We start from the raw sequence: 24,296 nt of genomic DNA, 5'->3' as shown, positions 1-24,296 counted from the left end.
AGTTATGCCGACTAACTCTCCCCACGTGTCAGACCCTTCGCCTCCCGCTCAGGGGATGCACGCTAATATGGCGCCAATTACATCAGGGACGCCCATAGCGATTACCTTGCAGGACATGGCTGCAATCATGAATAATACCCTGTCAGAGGTATTATCCAGGTTGCCTGAATTAAGAGGCAAGCGAGATTGCTCTGGGGTTAGGAGAAATACAGAGTGCGCAGATGCTGTAAGGGCCATGTCTGATACTGCGTCACAATATGCAGATCATGAGGACGGAGAGCTTCAGCCTGTGGGTGACATCTCTGATTCGGGGAAACCTGATTCAGAGATTTCTAATTTTAAATTTAAGCTTGAGAACCTCCGTGTGTTGCTTGGGGAGGTATTAGCTGCTCTGAATGACTGTAACACAGTTGCAGTACCAGAGAAATTGTGTAGGCTGGATAAATACTATGCGGTACCGGTGTGTACTGATGTTTTTCCTATACCTAAAAGGCTTACAGAAATTATTAGCAAGGAGTGGGATAGACCGGGTGTGCCTTTTTCCCCACCTCCTATATTTAGAAAAATGTTTCCAATAGACGCCACTACACGGGACTTATGGCAGACGGTCCCTAAGGTGGAGGGAGCAGTTTCTACTTTAGCAAAGCGTACTACTATCCTGGTTGAGGACAGTTGTGCTTTTTCAGATCCAATGGATAAAAAATTGGAGGGTTACCTTAAGAAACTGTTTATTCAACAAGGTTTTATTTTACAGCCCCTTGCATGCATTGCGCCTGTAACGGCCGCGGCGGCATTCTGGTTTGAGGCCATCCATACAGCTCCATTGACTGAAATTATTGACAAGCTTAGAACACTTAAGCTAGCTAACTCATTTGTTTCTGATGCCATTGTTCATTTGACTAAACTAACAGCTAAGAATTCCGGATTCGCCATCCAAGCGCGTAGGGCGCTATGGCTTAAATCCTGGTCAGCTGACGTGACTTCGAAGTCTAAATTACTCAACATTCCTTTCAAGGGGCAGACCTTATTCGGGCCTGGTTTGAAGGAAATTATTGCTGACATTACTGGAGGTAAGGGTCACACCCTTCCTCAGGACAGGGCCAAAGCAAAGGCCAAACAGTCTAATTTTCGTGCCTTTCGAAATTTCAAGGCAGGTGCAGCATCAACTTCCTCCGCTTCAAAACAAGAGGGAACTTTTGCTCAATCTAAGCAGGCCTGGTAACCTAACCAGTCCTGGAACAAAGGCAAGCAGGCCAGAAAGCCTGCTGCTGCCTCTAAGACAGCATGAAGGAACGGCCCCCTATCCGGCGACGGATCTAGTAGGGGGCAGACTTTCTCTCTTCGCCCAGGCGTGGGCAAGAGATGTTCAGGATCCCTGGGCGTTGGAGATCATATCTCAGGGATATCTTCTGGACTTCAAAGCTTCCCCTCCACAAGGGAGATTTCATCTTTCAAGGCTATCTGCAAATCAGATAAAGAAAGAGGCATTCCTACGCTGTGTGCAAGACCTCCTAGTTATGGGAGTGATCCATCCAGTTCCGCGGACGGAACAAGGACAGGGTTTTTATTCGAATCTGTTTGTGGTTCCCAAAAAAGAGGGAACCTTCAGACCAATTTTGGATCTAAAGATCTTAAACAAATTCCTCAGAGTTCCATCTTTCAAAATGGAAACTATTCGGACCATCCTACCCATGATCCAATAAGGTCAGTACATGACCACAGTGGACTTAAAGGATGCCTACCTTCACATACCGATTCACAAAGATCATCATCGGTTTCTAAGGTTTGCCTTTCTAGACAGGCATTACCAATTTGTAGCTCTTCCCTTCGGGTTGGCTACAGCCCCGAGAATCTTTACAAAGGTTCTGGGCTCACTTCTGGCGGTTCTAAGACCGCGAGGCATAGCGGTGGCTCCGTATCTAGACGACATCCTGATGCAGGCGTCAAGCTTTCAAGTTGCCAAGTCTCATACAGAGATAGTTCTGGCATTTCTGAGGTCGCACGGGTGGAAAGTGAACGAGGAAAAGAGTTCTCTATCCCCACTCACAAGAGTCTCCTTCTTAGGGACTCTTATAGATTCTGTAGAAAAGGTTATCAAAACTTCTAAATGCTTGCCGTGTTTTTCACTCCATTCCGCGCCCTTCGGTAGCTCAGTGTATGCAGGTAATCGGCTTAATGGTAGCGGCAATGGACATAGTGCCATTTGCGCGCCTTCATCTCAGACCGCTGCAATTATGCATGCTGAGACAGTGGAATGGGGATTGCACAGATTTGTCCCCTCTGCTAAATCTGGATCAAGAGACCAGAGATTCTCTTCTCTGGTGGTTGTCTCGGGTACACCTGTCCAAGGGTATGACCTTTCGCAGGCCAGATTGGACAATTGTAACAACAGATGCCAGCCTTCTAGGTTGGGGTGCAGTCTGGAATTCCCTGAAGGCACAGGGATCGTGGACTCAGGAGGAGAAACTCCTTCCAATAAATATTCTGGAGTTAAGAGCGATATTCAATGCTCTTCTGGCTTGGCCTCAGTTAGCAACACTGAGGTTCATCAGATTTCAGTCGGACAACATCACGACTGTGGCTTACATCAACCATCAAGGGGGAACCAGGAGTTCCCTAGCGATGTTAGAAGTCTCAAAAATAATTCGCTGGGCAGAGTACCACTCTTGCCACCTGTCAACAATCCATATCCCAGCCGTGGAGAACTGGGAGGCGGATTTTCTAAGTCGTCAGACTTTCCATCCGGGGGAGTGGGAACTCCATCCGGAGGTGTTTGCTCAGTTGATTCATCGTTGGGGCAAACCAGAGTTGGATCTCATGGCGTCTCGCCAGAACGCCAAGCTTCCTTGTTACGGATCCAGGTCCAGGGACCCAGAAGCGACGCTGATAGATGCTCTAGCAGCGCCTTGGTTCTTCAACCTGGCTTATGTGTTTTCACCGTTTCCTCTGCTCCCTCGACTGATTGCCAAAATCAAACAGGAGAGAGCATCAGTGATCCTGATAGCACCTGCGTGGCCACGCAGGACTTGGTATGCAGACCTAGTGGACATGTCATCCTTTCCACCATGGACTCTGCCTCTAAGACAGGACCTTCTGACACAAGGTCCTTTCAATCATCCAAATCTAATTTCTCTGAGACTGACTGCATGGAGATTGAACGCTTGATTCTATCAAAGCGTGGCTTCTCCGAGTCAGTCATTGATACTTTAATACAGGCAGGAAAGCCTGTTACCAGGAAAATCTACCTCAAGATATGGAGTAAATATCTTTATTGGTGTGAATCCAAGAATTACTCATGGAGTAAGGTTAGGATTCCTAGAATATTGTCTTTTCTCCAAGAGGGCTTGGACAAAGGATTATCAGCTAGTTCCTTAAAGGGACAGATTTCTGCTCTGTCTATTCTTTTGCACAAGCGTCTGGCAGAGGTTCCAGACGTCCAGGCATTTTGCCAGGCTTTGGTTTGAATTAAGCCTGTGTTTAAACCTGTTGCTCCCCCGTGAAGCTTAAACTTGGTTCTTAAAGTTCTTCAAGGAGTTCAGTTTGAACCCCTTCATTCCATTGATATCAAACTTTTATCTTGGAAAGTTCTGTTTTTGATGGCTATTCCCTCGGCTCGGAGAGTCTCTGAGCTATCTGCCTTACAATGTGATTCTCCTTATCTGATTTTTCTTGCAGATAAGGTAGTCCTGCGTACCAAACCTGGGTTTTTACCTAAGGTGGTTTCTAACAAGAATATCAATCAAGAGATTGTTGTTCCATCATTGTGTCCTAATCCTTCTTCAAAGAAGGAACGTCTTTTACATAATCTGGACGTAGTCCGTGCCTTGAAGTTTTACTTACAGGCTACTAAAGATTTTCGCCAAACATCTAACCTGTTTGTTGTTTACTCTGGACAGAGGAGAGGTCAGAAGGCCTCGGCAACCTCTCTTTCTTTTTGGCTTCGGAGTATAATACGTTTAGCCTATGAGACTGCTGGACAGCAGCCCCCTGAAAGGATTACAGCTCATTCTACTAGAGCTGTGGCTTCCACCTGGGCCTTTAAAAATGAGGCCTCTGTTGAACAGATTTGCAAGGCCGCGACTTGGTCTTCGCTTCACACTTTTTCCAAATTTTCCAAATTTGATACTTTTGCTTCTTCGGAGGCTGTTTTTGGGAGAAAGGTTCTTCAGGCAATGGTTCCTTCCGCTTAATCTTGCCTTGTCCCTCCCATCATCCGTGTACTTTAGCTTTGGTATTGGTATCCCATAAGTAATGGATGATCCGTGGACTGGATACACTTAACAAGAGAAAACATAATTTATGCTTACCTGATAAATTTATTTCTCTTGTAGTGTATCCAGTCCACGGCCCGCCCTGTCCTTTTAAGGCAGGTCTAAATTTTAATTAAACTACAGTCACCACTGCACCCTATGGTTTCTCCTTTCTCTGTTTGTTTTCGGTCGAATGACTGGATATGACAGTTAGGGGAGGAGCTATATAGCAGCTCTGCTGTGGGTGATCCTCTTGCAACTTCCTGTTGGGAAGGAGAATATCCCATAAGTAATGGATGATCCGTGGACTGGATACACTACAAGAGAAATAAATTTATCAGGTAAGCATAAATTATGTTTTTTCTTTCCAATAAAGTACAGCTGAAAAGTTGTCCAAAGCTCACCTCACACTAATTTAATAATTGTCTATTTCTAATGGTATGTAACCAAATCAGTCATTTTCTAGTTGTAAATATTAGATTGTAACAACCAGCAAGAACTAGTCGTTATGTAGAAAACCCTGATTTAAACTGAGTCTTACTGACTAGTGATTTAAATCAAATCTACCCAGCCACAAACATTTCCTTTTACACTGAGCAAGTAGGAAGAGGGCAGCCGTGAGGTGTGGCCTCACGTGTGCAAACTGAAAGTGTGACTAATGCACTGCTCAGGCACTGCCTGCGGTGTGATCGGAGTATGAACTTTTATTGCTCAGTTTTTCACAATCTTCATTCCTTCTATTTATTATAGTGAGTAATGTTACCCGTAGCCGGTATCTTGTAACCGTTTTTAAAAACGTACATATAGATAGGCACATCAGATATGTGGGAAGTCAAGTCTGCCCATATTACCTTCTAAAGTGTATGTTTAATTCATTTCTAAGCCTTTTTCACATCACTCTGCTAAGCTAATTTTTTAGCTTCTTTTGTTGCTTAAATTTTGGTTTAAAAAAAAAAGGGACTATAAACATTTTTTATTATGTATCCCTAAAGATCCCCTCCCTTGTAAAACACCTTTCTGTGTGTATTTAACATTTTTATTTTTGGGAGGTTTGTTACATTGCCTGCAGGCCAAATTCTTTCAAATGAGGGGACTTGATCATCTGTCGCTGCTAAGGGAGCTGAGATCGAAGGGTTTGAATAACCTCCGCACCTCCAGCTCCATTGCAGCTGCGACTCTGTCCCTTTATGACATCATTACGCATGGCGACATCGCTGGCACTCCCATTGAAGGTTTAGGAGTGCTCCCTACTAGCCCATTAATGATCCATGATCTGTAGTACGGGGATAATCAAAAAATTGTTTTGATTGGTGTGATGTACAAAGTTTAACAAACCCTGCAACAGCCACCAGTTTGTCACAGAAAGGGTTAACCGACACATTCCACTTTAACTAGTTGGTCACAGTCTAGCCACTCCAGGCAAGCCTGTGACTTAGTTCAGTGGGTGCAAGGGTTAACCCAAAATATTTGTTTCATGACTCATGAAAGAAAATATAATTTTAAACATTCTAATTTACTTCTATCATGTTATTTACTTCATTGTCTTGGTATCCTATGCTGAAGAAGCAGCAATGCCCTACTGGTAGCTAGTTAATATATTGATTGAGCCAATAACATGAGGCATTTATGTGCACCAACTAATCACCAGCTCCTGAGTCTACCTAGGTATCCCTTTCAACAAAGGATATAAAGAGAACAAGCACATTATATAATAGAAATACATTGGAAAGTTGTTTAAAATCACATGCTCTGTCTGAATAAAAAAAAATGCATTGCATCAATTTCATTAATTATCAAGGTAGCAGCATGCATCAGCATCATTATGCATCACAGGCATTCTTTAATTCCCTTACAGCTGTGTTTCTCAACCACAGTCCTCAAGTAACCTGAACAGGCCATATTTTCATTATAGCTGAACTAGAGCACAGGTGAAATAATTAGCTGATGCGTAAGAGCAGAAATAATGAGCTGATGCTTAAGAGCAGGTTAGTAACGATAATTATTTCACCTGTGCTCTTGTTCAGCTGTAATGGAAACCTGGCCTGTTGGGGGTATTTGAGAACCGCGGTTGAGAAACACTACCTTACAGTGTTTGTATTTTGATGGATAGACAGAAAGATGTGCAAATAGAGGTGGTAAGGACAATGAATCCACCCTTTAAGGGATAATGACCCTTTGTTATAGTCTTGATTTTTTTTTTTATTGTGAAAAATACTTTTGAAAAATACTTTGATCCTCAGCTTTATTAATGTACATATCCTCTCCCTCCTCTAAGAATTTTAGACAGATTTTCTACAGTATCTTTAGTGTTGTGTACAAAATAAACCATTTTCAGCCTAAACCACCAGCATGTGACTCTCAGTAACATATGACATTCTTTCTCTCTCTTACCTTTACACATACAAGTGGTAAACTCTAATGTGCTTTTAATTTTTTTTTATTGACATTTTTTGGAACTTTTTATTAAAATAAGCAACACACCTGCTTCAAAAGACAAGAGTCAAAAATAAACTTTCCTGAGGTGAGATAAAGAATGCGGTTTTAAGTGACGTTACAATTTACTGCTATTATCAAATTTACTTTGTTCCCATGGTATACTATGCTTAAAAACATATCTAGGTAAGCTTAGGAGCAGCAAAGCACTACTGGTAGTTAGCTGGTGATTGGTGGTTACAATACCTCTTGCGATTGGCTCACCTAATGTGGTACAAAATGTGATTATAAAACGGATATGTCCATTTAGATAATGGTGATAATTGATGTGATACGATTATCTAAATGTTCCTCAAAGGAAAAAGAAACACAAAATAGTGTAACACTGTATATAATCGATGAGTGAGATTGTGATACGTGATTTCCTACTCGCGTGAGGTGGAGCTATAGTAAGCTAACTGCGCACACCCACTTTCCCATGGGTAGAAGCAATACAATCTATTAAAAGACATGATAAACGTCCCATGCAGTAAGTGTTAGTTTGTCAGGGTCCAAAATCGGAACAGTTAGTAAATACTGTGAGAAGTTATTCTCTATACCGGATGGAAACAGATTATGGGCAGTATAAATTCCACTCCAACCTCTGCTCTGAGCACCCGATAGAGTAACACTCCGCCTCTGACGTCACTGGCACGTAAGAACGTATCACGTGGAGAATATGCCTATTGTGTTCAGTTAGGTCTCAGTAGTACATTGCTGTGATTAATTTAGTTATATGCAACAGGCTAATAATACAACACTATATCACAGAGCATTTTCTTTTTTACTCTTTGTATCCCTTTAACACACAGATATTGCCATAAAAATATTATACAATTAAAGGAACATTTTTGCCTAATAGAATGCATTCATTTGTTAAAACATTTTATTGTTATAGATGCGTATAACGGAGTTTAACCCCCGCAAAGGGGTTAAACATAGTTAATGATGCACAGAGTGACCCCAATGCATTGCCACTACTAAGCAGGGCACATCCTTTGAGCCAATAAGGAGGGGCATACATATGTAGTCACCAGCCATGTACTGCTCAGGTACTGCAGGGGTGTGTGCCTGGTACATTTATGTGTTTAGCCATTTTGCAGAGCTAAACACATAGTTTGCAAAGTGTGTTTGTTTAATAATAAAATGCTCTAAAGTATTACAGCATTCTATTTATTATTATTTTTATTTTTATACCAGAATGCCCCATAATAAAGCATTATGGTTAACAGCAAAACAAAGAATTGTAATGTAGTGTTGTCTTCTGTAAACATTAATACCAGATGTAAATCTAAATGATGTTTGGTGTGCTATTTGTAGATTCTTAAAAGGATGGAGTGGGATGGGCCCTACACTGTAGAAAAATAAAATGGAGGGAGGGATGGGGAGCTACAATACAGAAAAAAGTTTTCCGGTATTTTGGGCAAGTTCTTCTCTGAAATTCCTGGTAGCGAAGAGGTTTCTATTGCTTTTTTATAGACCTTAGATCTGTGTTAAAAGGAAGTTTTGTTTACTTTTCCATTGTTCCAATGTTTTTTTTCTCTTTAGCTTCTAGAAATCAACTGGACAGGTCTTACAAATCTCCTGGATATACCTGGATTAAAGTAAGTACAGATGTTATTTTTTTTCTCATTTACTAACCCTTACACATCGCATTTCACGTTATTGCGCTCATAATTTCTTCTTCATTGAGAGTTGTGTAACTGGTACTTCAGAAAATAAATCTTTAAAGGTTCATACCTGACTTCCTCCCAACTGCACAGCTTTGCAGAGCCTTTATAGGTACAATAAAGGGACATGAAACCCACATTTTTCTTTCAAGATTCAGATAAAGCTAAAAATGTAATTAGAGCTAATAAGGGTGTTAGTTAGCTGGTCAGAGCTGAGGGAGTTGTGTTTTTCTACACCCATGCATGAAGCACACATGAGGGACACAATGTCAGATAAGAAACAGACCTGACAAAACACCCCTGAATTTGTCTTTACCCCTTACCATAGCTCAGTTTGTCTCTTTTCTATCTGAAAATGAGCAGTGTGCGCTGTGCTGCCCAAATGCTCCGCACACGGGAAAAGAGAATGGGAGGGGAAGGATCTTCTTGTCAGTAAGACAGTTTAAAGAAATGAAAATCAAACATCTGGTTCATGGGTATTGAATATTTTATTTCAGTATGTATATTGTGTATCTGTTTGACACTAGTAACATACTTTATGCTCTCTGCTTCCATCTAGTGGCTGTGTTAGTAATGTGCAGTCAGGCAACTGCAACACTTTGCACATGTAAGGTATTGTGTTGCTCATTAGTCTGTGTCACATCAATTAGGCTGCAATATCCTGACTCTTCATTTACTACTAATCCTGATGTTTGAGGGTTGATGATTAAATGAATATGAATGTCATGTTTATTATTTGTTATCCTCTGAGGGGGGAGGAGGGAAGCTTTTTAGCTTATTTTGTACACTTCTCACAGTTACAATCCCTCAACTGATATATTAAAGATGGTGTTTGACTATATTTGTTTCATGTAAAAAAAGCTTATTTCAAAATCTATTTGTCTTTTTGGATTTTGTAAAATGGATGTTCTATAGGTGTCATCAGCTAATGAGCATTAATACAGAAGTATTAGCTATACACAGACATGCATTACATGTTAGTTTCTATTTAAATGTTAACAGCTTTCACAGTTACAAATAAATAAATAATTTCGTACTGTCATCTGTATGTATGAATATAGAAAAAGCCATAAAGATATATTAAAAACTAAGATTACTGTTTTAGCGTATATTATGGCTCTCCCTATGTGGCCTCAGCAGAGGAGATAAGATATCATACGTCTTTTAAACCTTGAGAAATGTAGGTTACAACATGGCAGTGTCCATTGCGTTATGCAGGCCTCGATATATAACAAACTAATATAAATTAAAAAATACATACAAAAAGAGAAGTGCTCTCTAAAAAACAAACCGCTCAAAAATATTAGCTTGTTTTGAGGTGATTTACCACCTTTAAGCAGCTTCCTGATGTATATCAGTCTGATCCAGCCACGGAATTCCAGGTAATTTCTTCTCTGAACAAGTAACATGACAACCTCACACAATCGTTTCGGCCTTTGGGCATCGTCATTGAAGTGCAGCCATATTCCACTAATTACATTAGGCAAGGATTCCACATCTGGTTTCCTCATCACCCCCAGGGAGACTTCCCTAGGGTCATTTTACAAATATATATGGAAATCTTATTCTATGGCGATTTACCACCTGGGAGCAGCCTCTTTTTTTAGCCCGATTGTGCTCTACATAGAGAACTTTCCTGAAGTATATCAGTCTGATCCCACCAAGTAAGGTCAGTCCAGCCCTGAAATACCAGACATTTCCTCTGAACAAGGAACATAGCAACCCCATGCGATCATTTCAGCCTACATTGGGCCTCGTCAGTGAGGTGCAGCCATATGTAAATTAAAAAATACATCTGCATATTATTGTTAGGTTAATCTTTATATTGAATTTATCAGTGAGTGTGACTAGTATTTAGTGATTAATGTCCCCTAAAAATGACTGGCTATAACCTAGAAAGCAGGATTCGCTTTGCCGATATATTTAATATGGTACCTTTTTAGTTTCTGCTTAGCGGTAATTTAATTTATTTATTGCTGTGTAGTGGAACCCACCATTGTTTTGCAGTGTAACAACCTCTATAATGCATGTGAAAGCCCAAAGACTCGGTAAATATAATACAGTGAGATAGAAGTGCCAGTGAAGATTATTGGAGATTAAAAGGTTGTTCTGAAACCATATATGAAATGACCAGTTTTGCAGGTTTTCACACTCGGCTCTATTTTAGGCACCCTCAGCTGACTGCTGTGACATCTCAGCGTATCAGAGAATCACTGTTCTACAGGAATTTATTTGCATCCCAGACAACAGATTCCCTGCTGAATGATCCATCAAATATACATAGCCTTGTTAATTGCAACCACCAGAATTTATTTATATTTATTTATTTATTATGTGTGTGTGTATATATATATATATATATATATATATATATATATATATATATATATATATATATATATATATATATATATATATATATAAAAGCCTTGTTAATTGCAACCACCAGAATAAAAATCTTGCAGGAAAGAAGGCACTCGCCGTTTCGTAATGCAATATTTTATTAGGTTAACGTTTTCGGGCAATAAAATATTGCATTACGAAAAGGCGAGTGCCTTCTTTCCTGCAAGATTTGTATACTTTTTTGGAAGTGCACCCCGGAGGCTGTTTGATACGAGTGCTGGCTCCTAACTTTTATTGTGTATATATATAACTTTGTGGTTTTTTTTCCCCTCCCACAGTGGTATGTCGGATACTATAATACTTGACATCATATCAAATTATTTGGTACTTCCAAATCGTATCACGGTCCCACTTGTTAGCGAATTGGAGATTGCGCAGTTGAAGTTCCCTATACCAAAGGTAAGAATGTTATTATTAAAAAAATACATAGACACACAGACTTTACACAGTGCTAAAACACACTATATTCACACACTTAACACACCTTGTTGGAGACTTACAAAGAAAGTTAATATTGTTGCATTAAAGGGACCAATTACCCTAAACTTTTCTCCCTTTTCAATTTTTTTCCCCAATGATCCGTTTACCTGCTGGATTGTTTACAAATTGTTTTTTTCTTTCATGTAATTAGCAAGAGTCCATGAGCTAGTGACGTATGGGATATACATTCCTACCAGGAGGGGCAAAGTTTCCCAAACCTTAAAATGCCTATAAATACACCCCTCACCACACCCACAAATCAGTTTTACAAACTTTGCCTCCTATGGAGGTGGTGAAGTAAGTTTGTGCTAGATTCTACGTTGATATGCGCTCCGCAGCAGGTTGGAGCCCGGTTTTCCTCTCAGCGTGCAGTGAATGTCAGAGGGATGTGAGGAGAGTATTGCCTATTTGAATGCAATGATCTCCTTCTACGGGGTCTATTTCATAGGTTCTCTGTTATCGGTCGTAGAGATTCATCTCTTACCTCCCTTTTCAGATCGACGATATACTCTTATATATACCATTACCTCTGCTGATTTTCGTTTCAGTACTGGTTTGGCTTTCTACAAACATGTAGATGAGTGTCCTGGGGTAAGTAAATCTTATTTTCTGTGACACTCTAAGCTATGGTTGGGCACTTTTTTATAAAGTTCTAAATATATGTATTAGAACAAAGGGAATAACCCAATAGGGGGCGCTACTAAGAACGGTGTATAATATATATGTAGGCCCACGTGACCATATGTAGATGTTTCAGAAAAAAAATTTCACCAAAGTACTAATATAACATAGATACAATGTAAGTATGTGTATTCACAATATTATACCCAGTCCTAGAACAGGATGAAAGAAAAATAAACAAAGTCCAGGATAACCCGATCTGGTATAGGTATCTGTCTTCTAAGGGACTGGAGGCAGCACTCGATCTTCACCCTCCAAAGGTTATAAATCTAGAATCAAACACAGGAAAGAGGCGCCGTATGTGTGAATCTGAAGAAGCCAACGACAAATATAAGACATGTGCAGGGTACTCACAATGTGAAAAGGCACTCCAATGTGCCTATAGGGGCAGGCTGGTATTCACAGCAAACCAGCTGGCTGAACCGGCTAACCAGGATATCCAAGAAAGAGGACTCTAAGTCTTGATGGACTGTGTATACTGGATCCAGCAATGTGGGAACAGGAGCTAGGTGCAAACACAGGCACACCACTGTGTGAATCTGTAGGAGTACACGGGTAAATATATAATCTGTGCAGGGTACTCACATTCTGTGGCGGCACTCAGTTGTGCCAGTAGAGGCAGGCTGGCTTTCTCAGCAACCCAGCTAGCTGTGTAGAGTATGGAGCAGGATACTAAGCAGCAATCCGGATAGGCCGGTAGCTCAGAAATAGACAATTGCAATGAGGATATATGATTAAAAAAAGGATTTTAATAAAAATTAATAAAAATTAAAAACAGTAAAATACATATATTCCTCATGCACAGTAAGTCAGTAGTATGCAACGCGTTTCTCGGTGTCAACCGTTTCCTCAGGCATATGTTCTAACTCTACATAAACATCTTATAAAGACCTGAGCTACCTGTGTTGCCCCACCCTTCATGACAAAAGAAACCAATCACAAAGGCCCTTTGTTTAATTGCCCATTAGTTGATACACCTGCACACTTCTCATACCAAACCCTAATAGGCTTGCAAGGCTTATACGTGTGTTGTATTAAATGGGAGAGGGAAACCCAAACAAATGTCTTTTTGAAAAAAATACCCCAGTTGAGAATCATAATAACATTACTGAATGTTTATAGACTAACATATATGCTCCCGATATGTGGCCTTAAATGAATAACATACTCTCTGCGATTGACCTCATTCTATAACCATAAAACCAAATATTCATACCTATCTGCTGGTCTTTGGCGTAATGCATAACAGATACATAAAATATCCAAATATCGAATTTTTCTATGTTCGATCTTCTATATTTCACTGTGAGTCACTAATCGCCTAATACAAAAGACCGCCACCCAGATCGTAAAAAATAAACAGTCCTCTGTGATTGTTTGGCGTCTGACGTCAACGCCAATGATAGGCTGATAGGTTCCAACTTTCTAACCAATCCTAAGTGAGAACCGCTACACACCCCCACTCGAGCGTGTCTGCGAATCCTCAAACCCATAACAATGGAAAAAAGGCTCTCTCATTGAAGTCATCGATGCCCGCAGCCCGCTGTAAACATTACCAGCGCCGGCTCCGGTACCGATTCGCATCGTAAGCTGGATCCTGCTCCCGCACATAGACCGATTTAGGGGATACTTCTCCCAGCTCAGGTCCATCAGCGGCAGGACTCACCTCCTCACTACGTCACTCAGCTGTCAGCAACATCCTCCGTAAATACTCCCACAAATGGATACACTTGCTCCTATGGCTAAGCGATACTAGTGCCAGTAGCTATTCCTGTTGGTTAGCCTATGATGCAACAAGGTATCTAATGGGTGACAATTGTATATATGGCAAGATAAGTTGAAAAAGATTATCACCACTATATGAACCAAAATGATTCTCTACCTAGTGCCCCAATATATATCCCAAAGCAAAAACGGGACAAACTGACCCTCTGCGTGATCAAAACCACCATACTTGGTGGTCCATACCTAAACTAGGTGTGCTTTCTGCTAACTAATATTTGTAACGAGTGTAAAAAAATAAAAGTGCTAATTTTTTAGAGTCCAATACACTCACCGGTCTAAACACTCACCGGTATATTGTAACCCTTGATTGATAAGATACACTGACCTACCATACCCCTTAAACACATCACTATCATCCCTGCCAGTGCTATGCATTAGAGTAATACTAAGAGGGTCATTAATTATAAGCCACTATATGCATATGACCATGATAAAAAGTGCTTCACATATTGTGACCCTTAGTTGTTAATATATATAATAATGTCATACCATTCTCCTCATACTCAAATACTTATAACCTTACTGGTGCCAAAAATTACAACTAGATGGTCATAAGTCCCTACCGACAATAACCAAGTGAAAAATGGACAAGTATTACTAAATTAACCAAAACTTTTTTCCTATCTCATTTGACATAAAACATATGTAAAATCAGTCAGTAAAGATTCCTGATCATGATAAACCAATAAACATGATATATATACAATATTAAACAGTTATGGTGATGGTGGTGACTAATGTTATACGTGATATATATACTAAATAAAAAGTGATCTGTATAAAATAGAAATTCTCAATTAAGGGAATGTGTTGGAATCTGTATGTGATGTGATTTTGTTGTATAATTCCCAAATAATAATATATGTGTATGGTGATATCCCTATGTACCTGAAGAAACAATTAACTCTGAGTATGTGTATATAGAGAAATGGGCAGATGTCAACATAGGATTAAACTCCGGTTCACAAAAAAGTGCACAAAATCATACAAAGCTTGCAGTGTCTATCACTTCATTGAGACCTGATGGAAACAACGTTTTGAACCTATAGATCCAATAGGTCTCTCTTTGTCTGAGTCGTGAGAACCTGTTATATCTGCGACTAGGTGGAATACTTTCTAGAGGGGTAATTTTAAAACTACATCTCCCTGCAGTGTGTTCCTGGCAAACATGTCTAGGTACACTGTGTTTCATAGATTTGTTTTTAATGTTTCTTAGATGTTCGCTCCACCTGATTCTTATTTTCCTGCAGGTTCTTCCAATATACTGGACCCCACATTCACAGATAAGTACATATATTACATATGAAGAGTCACAAGTTAATCTAGAGACCAGCAGATAGGTATGAATATTTGGTTTTATGGTTATAGAATGAGGTCAATCGCAGAGAGTATGTTATTCATTTAAGGCCACATATCGGGAGCATATATGTTAGTCTATAAACATTCAGTAATGTTATTATGATTCTCAACTGGCTTATTTTTTTCAAAAAGACATTTGTTTGGGTTTCCCTCTCCCATTTAATACAACACACGTATAAGCCTTGCAAGCCTATTAGCGTTTGGTATGAGAAGTGTGCAGGTGTATCAACTAATGGGCAATTAAACAAAGGGCCTTTGTGATTGGTTTCTTTTGTCATGAAGGGTGGGGCAACACAGGTAGCTCAGGTCTTTATAAGATGTTTATGTAGAGTTAGAACATATGCCTGAGGAAACGGTTGACACCGAGAAACGCGTTGCATACTACTGACTTACTGTGCATGAGGAATATATGTATTTTACTGTTTTTAACCACTTAATGACCACAATGTACCCTGTATGTCACTGGTTGTTAAGGGTTTTATCAGGACATAATAGCACAAGTTTAGCAAGAACACACTATGAATGCCCTCCCTGCAGCAGGCTTTGTGGAATAGAGCAGTCTAAACACTGGTGGAAAGGCCACGCTATAAAACAATCAAGTCCCAAAAAAAGGCCAGTGACATACAGGGTACGTCGCTGGTCCTTAAGGGGTTAATTTTTATTAATTTTTATTAAAATCCTTTTTTTAATCATATATCCTCATTGCAATTGTCTATTTCTGAGCTACCTGCCTATCCGGATTGCTGCTTAGTATCCTGCTCCATACTCTACACAGCTAGCTGGGTTGCTGAGAAAGCCAGCCTGCCTCTACTGGCACAACTGAGTGCCGCCACAGAATGTGAGTACCCTGCACAGATAATATATTTACCCGTGTACTCCTACAGATTCACACAGTGGTGTGCCTGTGTTTGCACCTAGCTCCTGTTCCCACATTGCTGGATCCAGTATACACAGTCCATCAAGACTTAGAGTCCTCTTTCTTGGATATCCTGGTTAGCCGGTTCAGCCAGCTGGTTTGCTGTGAATACCAGCCTGCCCCTATAGGCACATTGGAGTGCCTTTTCACATTGTGAGTACCCTGCACATGTCTTATATTTGTCGTTGGCTTCTTCAGATTCACACATACGGCGCCTCTTTCCTGTGTTTGATTCTAAATATATGTATTCAAACATTTATTTGCCTTGACTCAGGATGTTCAACATTCCTTATTTTCAGACAGTCAGTTTCATATTTGGGATAATGCATTTGAATCAATTATTTTTTTCTTACCTTAAAAAAATTTGACTTTTTCCCTGTGGGCTGTTAGGCTCGCGGGGGCTGAAAATGCTTCATTTTATTACGTCATTCTGGCGCGGACTTTTTTGGCGCAAAAAATCTTGATCTGTTTCCGGCGTCATACGTGTCGCCGGAAGTTGCGTAATTTTTTTGACGTTCTTTTGCGCCAAAAATGTCGGCGTTCCGGATGTAGCGTCATTTTTGGCGCCAAAAGCATTTAGCCGCCAAATAATGTGGGCGTCTTATTTTGGCGCTAAAAATTATGGGCGTCGCTTTTGTCTCCACATTATTTAAGTCTCATTTTTCATTGCTTCTGGTTGCTAGAAGCTTGTTCCTTGGCATTTTTTCCCATTCCTGAAACTGTCATTTAAGGAATTTGATCAATTTTGCTTTTTATGTTGTTTTTTCTCTTACATATTGCAAGATGTCTCACGTTGCATCTGAGTCAGAAGATACTTCAGGAAAATCGCTGTCTGGTGCTGGAACTACCAAAGCTAAGTGTATCTGCTGTAAACTTTTGGTAGCTGTTCCTCCAGCTGTTGTTTGTACTAATTGTCATGACAAACTCGTTAATGCAGATAATATTTCCTTTAGTAATGTACCATTACCTGTTGCAGTTCCATCAACATCTAATGTTCAGAGTGTTCCTGATAACATAAGAGATTTTGTTTCTGAATCCATCAAGAAGGCTATGTCTGTTATTCCTCCTTCTAGTAAACATAAAAAATCTTTTAAAACTTCTCTTTATACAGATGAATTTTTAAATGAACATCATCATTCTGATTCTAATGACTCTTCTAGTTCAGAGGATTCTGTCTCAGAGGTTGATGCTGATAAATCTTCATATTTATTTAAAATGGAATTTATTCGTTCTTTACTTAAAGAAGTACTAATTGCTTTAGAAATTGAGGATTCTGGTCCTCTTGATACTAAATCTAAACGTTTAGATAAGGTCTTTAAATCTCCTGTGGTTATTCCAGAAGTTTTTCCTGTTCCTGGTGCTATTTCTAGATTAGAATTTTGGGACAAAATCCCTAACGTTGATGGGGCTATTTCTACCCTTGCTAAACGTACTACTATTCCTACGTCAGATGGTACTTCGTTTAAGGATCCTTTAGATAGGAAAATTGAATCCTTTCTAAGAAAAGCTTATCTGTGTTCAGGTAATCTTCTTAGACCTGCTATATCATTGGCTGATGTTGCTGCAGCTTCAACTTTTTGGTTGGAAACTTTAGCGCAACAAGTAACAGATCATGATTCTCATAATATTATTATTCTTCTTCAACATGCTAATAATTTTATCTGTGATGCCATTTTTGATATTATCAGAGTTGATGTCAGGTTTATGTCTCTAGCTATTTTAGCTAGAAGAGCTTTATGGCTTAAAACAGGGCTAATAATCGTTTTCGTTCCTTTCGTTTCAACAAAGAACAAAAGCCTGATCCTTCTTCCTCAGGAGCAGTTTCAGTTTGGAAACCATCTCCAGTCTGGAATAAATCCAAGCCTTCTAGAAAAGCAAAGCCAGCTTCTAAGTCCACATGAAGGTGCGGCCCTCATTCCAGCCCAGCTGGTAGGGGGCAGGTTACGTTTTTTCAAAGAAATTTGGATCAATTCTGTTCACAATCTTTGGATTCAGAACATCGTTTCAGAAGGGTACAGAATTGGTTTCAAGATAAGACCTCCTGCAAAGAGATTTTTTCTTTCCCGTGTCCCAGTAAACCCAGCGAAAGCTCAAGCATTTCTGAAATGTGTTTCAGATCTAGATTTAGCTGGAGTAATTATGCCAGTTCCAGTTCTGGAACAGGGGCTGGGGTTTTATTCGAATCTCTTCATTGTACCAAAGAAGGAGAATTCCTTCAGACCAGTTCTGGATCTAAAAATATTGAATCGTTATGTAAGGATACCAACATTCAAAATGGTAACTGTAAGGACTATCTTGCCTTTTGTTCAGCAAGGGCATTATATGTCCACGATAGATTTACAGGATGCATATCTGCATATTCCGATTCATCCAGATCTCTATCAGTTCCTGAGATTCTCTTTCCTGGACAAGCATTACCAGTTTGTGGCTGCCGTTTGGCCTAGCTACAGCCCCAAGAATTTTTACAAAGGTTCTCGGTGCCTTTCTGTCTGTAATCAGAGAACAGGGTATTGTGGTATTTCCTTATTTGGACGATATCTTGGTACTTGCTCAGTCTTTACATTTTTCAGAATCTCATACGAATCGACTTGTGTTGTTTCTTCAAGATCATGGTTGGAGGATCAATTTACTAAAAAGTTCATTGATTCCTCAGACAAGGGTAACCTTTTTGGGTTTCCAAATAGATTCAGTGTCCATGACTCTGTCTTTGACAGAAAAGAGACGTCTAAAATTGATTTCAGCTTGTCGAAACCTTCAGTCACAATCATTCCCTTCGGTAGCCTTATGCATGGAAATTCTAGGTCTTATGACTGCTGCATCGGACGCGATCCCCTTTGCTCGTTTTCACATGCGGCCTCTTCAGCTCTGTATGCTGAATCAATGGTGCAGGGATTACACAAAGATATCTCAATTAATATCTTTAAAACCGATTGTACGACACTCTCTGACGTGGTGGACAGATCACCATCGTTTAATTCAGGGGGCTTCTTTTGTTCTTCCGACCTGGACTGTAATTTCAACAGATGCAAGTCTTACAGGTTGGGGAGCTGTGTGGGGGTCTCTGACGGCACAAGGAGTTTGGGAATCTCAGGAGGTGAGATTACCGATCAATATTTTGGAACTCCGTGCAATTTTCAGAGCTCTTCAGTCTTGGCCTCTTCTGAAGAGAGAATCGTTCATTTGTTTTCAGACAGACAATGTCACAACTGTGGCATACATCAATCATCAAGGAGGGACTCACTGTCCTCTGGCTATGAAAGAAGTATCTCGAATTCTGGTTTGGGCGGAATCCAGCTCCTGTCTAATCTCTGCGGTTCATATTCCAGGAATAGACAATTGGGAAGCGGATTATCTCAGTCGCCAAACGTTGCATCCGGGCAAATGGTCTCTTCACCCAGAGGTATTTCTTCAGATTGTTCAAATGTGGGAACTTCCAGAAATAGATCTGATGGCTTCTCATCTAAACAAGAAACTTCCCAGGTATCTGTCCAGATCCCGGGATCCTCAGGCGGAGGCAGTGGATGCATTATCACTTCCTTGGAAGTATCATCCTGCCTATATCTTTCCGCCTCTAGTTCTTCTTCCAAGAGTAATCTCCAAGATTCTGATGGAATGCTTGTTTGTTCTGCTGGTAGCTCCGGCATGGCCTCACAGGTTTTGGTATGCGGATCTTGTCCGGATGGCCTCTTGTCAACCGTGGACTCTTCCGTTAAGACCAGACCTTCTGTCGCAAGGTCCTTTTTTCCATCAGGATCTCAAATCCTTAAATTTAAAGGTATGGAGATTGAACGCTTGATTCTTGGTCAAAGAGGTTTCTCTGACTCTGTGATTAATACAATGTTACAGGCTCGTAAATCTGTATCTAGAGAGATATATTATAGAGTCTGGAAGACTTATATTTCTTGGTGTCTTTCTCATCATTTTTCCTGGCATTCTTTTAGAATTCCGAGAATTTTACAGTTTCTTCAGAATGGTTTAGATAAAGGTTTGTCCGCAAGTTCCTTGAAAGGTCAAATCTCTGCTCTTTCTGTTCTTTTTCACAGAAAGATTGCTAATCTTTCTGATATTCATTGTTTTGTACAAGCCTTGGTTCGTATAAAACCTGTCATTAAGTCAATTTCTCCTCCTTGGAGTTTGAATTTGGTTCTGGGGGCTCTTCAAGCTCCTCCGTTTGAACCTATGCATTCTTTGGACATTAAATTACTTTCTTGGAAAGTTTTGTTCCTTTTGGCCATCTCTTCTGCCAGAAGAGTCTCTGAATTATCTGCTCTTTCTTGTGAGTCTCCTTTTCTGATTTTTCATCAGGATAAGGCGGTGTTGCGAACTTCTTTTGAATTTTTGCCTAAGGTTGTGAATTCTAACAACATTAGTAGAGAAATTGTGGTTCCTTCATTATGTCCTAATCCTAAGAATTCTAAGGAGAAATCATTGCATTCTTTGGATGTAGTTAGAGCTTTGAAATATTATGTTGAAGCTACTAAAAATTTCCGAAAGACTTCTAGTCTATTTGTTATCTTTTCCGGTTCTAGGAAAGGTCAGAAGGCCTCTGCCATTTCTTTGGCATCTTGGTTGAAATCTTTAATTCATCATGCTTATGTCGAGTCGGGTAAAACTCCGCCTCAAAGGATTACAGCTCATTCTACTAGGTCAGTTTCTACTTCCTGGGCGTTTAGGAATGAAGCTTCGGTTGATCAGATTTGCAAAGCAGCAACTTGGTCTTCTTTGCATACTTTTACTAAATTCTACCATTTTGATGTGTTTTCTTCTTCTGAAGCAGTTTTTGGTAGAAAAGTACTTCAGGCATGTAGCGGTTTCAGTTTGAATCTTCTGCTCTTTTTTTCAATAAACTTTATTTTGGGTGTGGATTATTTTCAGCAGGAATTGGCTGTCTTTATTTTATCCCTCCCTCTCTAGTGACTCTTGCGTGGAAAGATCCACATCTTGGGTAGTCATTATCCCATACGTCACTAGCTCATGGACTCTTGCTAATTACATGAAAGAAAACATAATTTATGTAAGAACTTACCTGATAAATTCATTTCTTTCATATTAGCAAGAGTCCATGAGGCCCGCCCTTTTTGTGGTGGTTATGATTTTTTGTATAAAGCACAATTATTCCAATTCCTTATTTTTTTATGCTTTCGCACTTTTTTCTTATCACCCCACTTCTTGGCTATTCGTTAAACTGATTTGTGGGTGTGGTGAGGGGTGTATTTATAGGCATTTTAAGGTTTGGGAAACTTTGCCCCTCCTGGTAGGAATGTATATCCCATACGTCACTAGCTCATGGACTCTTGCTAATATGAAAGAAATGAATTTATCAGGTAAGTTCTTACATAAATTATGTTTTTACCTTTATTTTGGTGATTTTGCCTGTGCTATCCCTACGTATCCTGAAAGTTTCAAAACTTAAAGGACCACGTAATGCAATAGAATTATGTAATTAACAGGTGCATAATAAAATGACAATGATTTAACGCTCTGAATTTCAAATGAGCAGTAGATTTTTTTTCTCCCATTTTCCAGCTCCCTCTATCATGTGACATACATCAGCCAATCACAGACTAGTATACATATACCCTGTGAGCTTGTGCACATGCTCAGTAGGAACTTTTCCCCCAGAAAGTATGTATATAAAAAGACTGCGCAAAAGGAGTTTAGGGAATTTGGTAGACTATCCTATTTCTCAATAAACCACCTCAAGTCCGAAATTCTAAACGTTAACTTACTAGAGAAGAGTTAGCCTCTCTAATGGAAAATTGCCCATACCAACTTCAAACCAAAGCAATAAAATACCTAGGTATTAAACTAACCCCCAACAATAAACTACTCTTTAACCTTAATTTCAGGGCATTATATAATACTATCCAAACCGATTTGAATGTGTGGTCAATGAAACCTTTCTCATGGTGGGGCAGGATACAAACTCTAAAAATGACAACTCTCCCGAGAATTTTATATATAATGCAGGCAATCCCAATTCTCATTCCAGCTAGCTTTTTAAGAAACCTACAAACATTATTAAATAAATTTGTCTGGGGTTCGGTAAAGCCCCGGGTGGACCAGAACACGTTATATAGGTCTCTCGCTGGGGGAGGGGTGGGTTTCCCATGTCTGGAGGTGTACTATAAAGCCATCAGTATCCAAAGGATATTAGACTGGCACAGGAATACTTCCACGAAAGCCTGGACAACGATAGATTCACACATCCTAAAAACACCACAAGTTGGAGCCCTATGCTGGATCCCAAAATCGCACCGGCAGGAAGCGGCAAGCTCGTTTAAGTTATATGCTGCAGTGTTTACAGTTTGGGACGGGATATTAAGGTCACAACCTCATGTTTCGACGTTGACGTTTGGGGGGGGTAGCTAGAGTGCCTTTGGAAATTGGGTATACTGTGCCTATTCATTCAGTTTTAAACGGGCAAAGGGTGAAGGGTAGACAGGAGCTAGGCAAACTACTGAATGGGGCCTTCACACACTGGTTAAAGTATAAACAATTACAACACTTCGTAGATACATCTAAATACAAATCTGACTGGTCGAGACCCCTGATGAGATTTGAGAATATTTGTAACTCTCAAGGTCCACTACGACATACGCTCTCGATGGCAATATCCATCCTAATGGCAGACAGCAGCCCAGCACGACCGACATACACACATAAATGGCAGCAGGACCTTAACACGGAATTTAGCGATAAAGAGTGGAATCGTATTTACTCTTTAATCAAAAAGTCTTCCTCGTCGACAAGGATATTAGAGCTTAATTACAAGGTACTGTCTAGGTGGTATCTGACCCCTTCACGTTTGAGAAGTATATATCCACTTTCGTCTGATATGTGTTGGAGAGGGTGTAAACAAAAAGGTTCCATGTTACACATGTGGTGGACCTGTCCCATAATAAGACCCCTATGGCAGGAGATAGAATTCTTTCTACGGCACTTACTAGGCACCACTTTTACTCTAGTCCCTGAAATAGCACTAGTAAATGCTCTCCCCCATAAAATTTGTCAGCTCAGGCAGAGGGTGTTACAGTTCGCCCTGAATTCAGCTAAATCCTTAATAGCCAGGAAATGGAAAAATCTGGTACCACCAACAATTAGCGAGTGGCTGAGACATGTAGAAGATACCCTACAACTGGAGGAATATGGGTACTTTAAAACTCAGAGAAAGGAGGCCTTTTTAGATATCAAATTATATTGGGATTTGACGAAGTCCTGGTACACACAAATACGGGGTGCACAGCTCGCGCCGGCCCTGGCATAGGACACACGGGTTAAAAGTTACTATATTTCGCAGGATAGGAGACACTGCAGTGTGAAACGGTAAACCTTTTGATTTTTGCTATAGGTAAAGAGAAGACTTTCAGTGTAACCCAGCTCGAAGAAGTGACTCTTTTAAAGTTGTAAATTGATAAGTTTACATGTTGGTAATGTTGTTTCATGATTTAAAGCTGTATGTATACAGATAAAACTCAATAAAACCTTTTGAATAAAAAAAAAAAATAGACTGCGCAAAATTTGATAATGGAAGTAAATTGGAAAGTGTCTTAAAACTGCATGCTCTTTTTAAATCATAAAAGCTTATTTCTTTTCTATGACATGGAGAGTCCACAACGTCATTCAATTACTAGCGGGATATTCAACTCCTGGCCAGCAGGAGAAGGCAAAGAGCACCCCAACAAAGCTGTTAAGTGTAACTTCCCTTACCCATAATCCCCAGTCATTCTCTTTGCCTCTGTCATTAGAGGTTGTGCGATGTTGGTGTCGGAAGATATTTAATCCTTTTATGGGTACTTTTTCCTGCAAGCAAGGATTGCTGTGTCCACGTCAATCTCTTTAGTAAGAGTAGTAGTGGCTTTTAGCAGTTAGAAGGCGGCGAGGTAGTCTTTGCTTTACTTCTAACACTTTGCTACCCCTTTGGAGACAGCCAGAGTTGGTTACTTTGTTCATTCTTTTTCTACAGGTCCCTGTTAGCGGTCAGATGAGACTATCAGACCTGCAACTGCTGTGACTGCTCAACAGCAGAAGACCCTGGAGGGCAAGTCCTTTTATTTACATATTTCCCAGGTCAGGAATTTTATGGAAGAGGGACCTCCAAAGGGGTCTGTATTTATTTAATATATATCCTATAGTTTGGGATATGTTGCGGCTGAGCAGACGTCTGGCTCACTGATGGGCTTTTCTACAAGTTAGCCGTTTTTTATGCTTGTGCCAAGTCGAGTGAATTTTACTTCCCACTTTTTTGCCCCTGTACAATCCGTTACTACGGATGTTTTT

The 24,296-nt window shown here is 40.0% G+C and overlaps 1 protein-coding gene across 3 annotated transcripts in view; it reads left to right on the top strand.

Annotated features, from left to right (window-relative positions):
- ESYT2 (extended synaptotagmin 2) overlaps positions 1 to 24,296 on the top strand; it is a 581,700-nt gene that overhangs the window by 368,437 nt on the left and 188,967 nt on the right. For all 3 annotated transcript variants that reach the window (XM_053713830.1, XM_053713829.1, XM_053713828.1), the window contains exons 7-8: positions 8,271 to 8,326; positions 11,074 to 11,194. In XM_053713830.1, coding sequence (XP_053569805.1) covers positions 8,271 to 8,326; positions 11,074 to 11,194 — 177 coding nt within the window. The remainder of the gene's footprint in view (positions 1 to 8,270; positions 8,327 to 11,073; positions 11,195 to 24,296) is intronic.

The sequence above is a fragment of the Bombina bombina genome, chromosome 5 (assembly GCF_027579735.1).
Source record: "Bombina bombina isolate aBomBom1 chromosome 5, aBomBom1.pri, whole genome shotgun sequence".
Taxonomy (NCBI): domain Eukaryota; kingdom Metazoa; phylum Chordata; class Amphibia; order Anura; family Bombinatoridae; genus Bombina; species Bombina bombina.
This window is presented reverse-complemented; position numbering and strand designations above follow the sequence as displayed.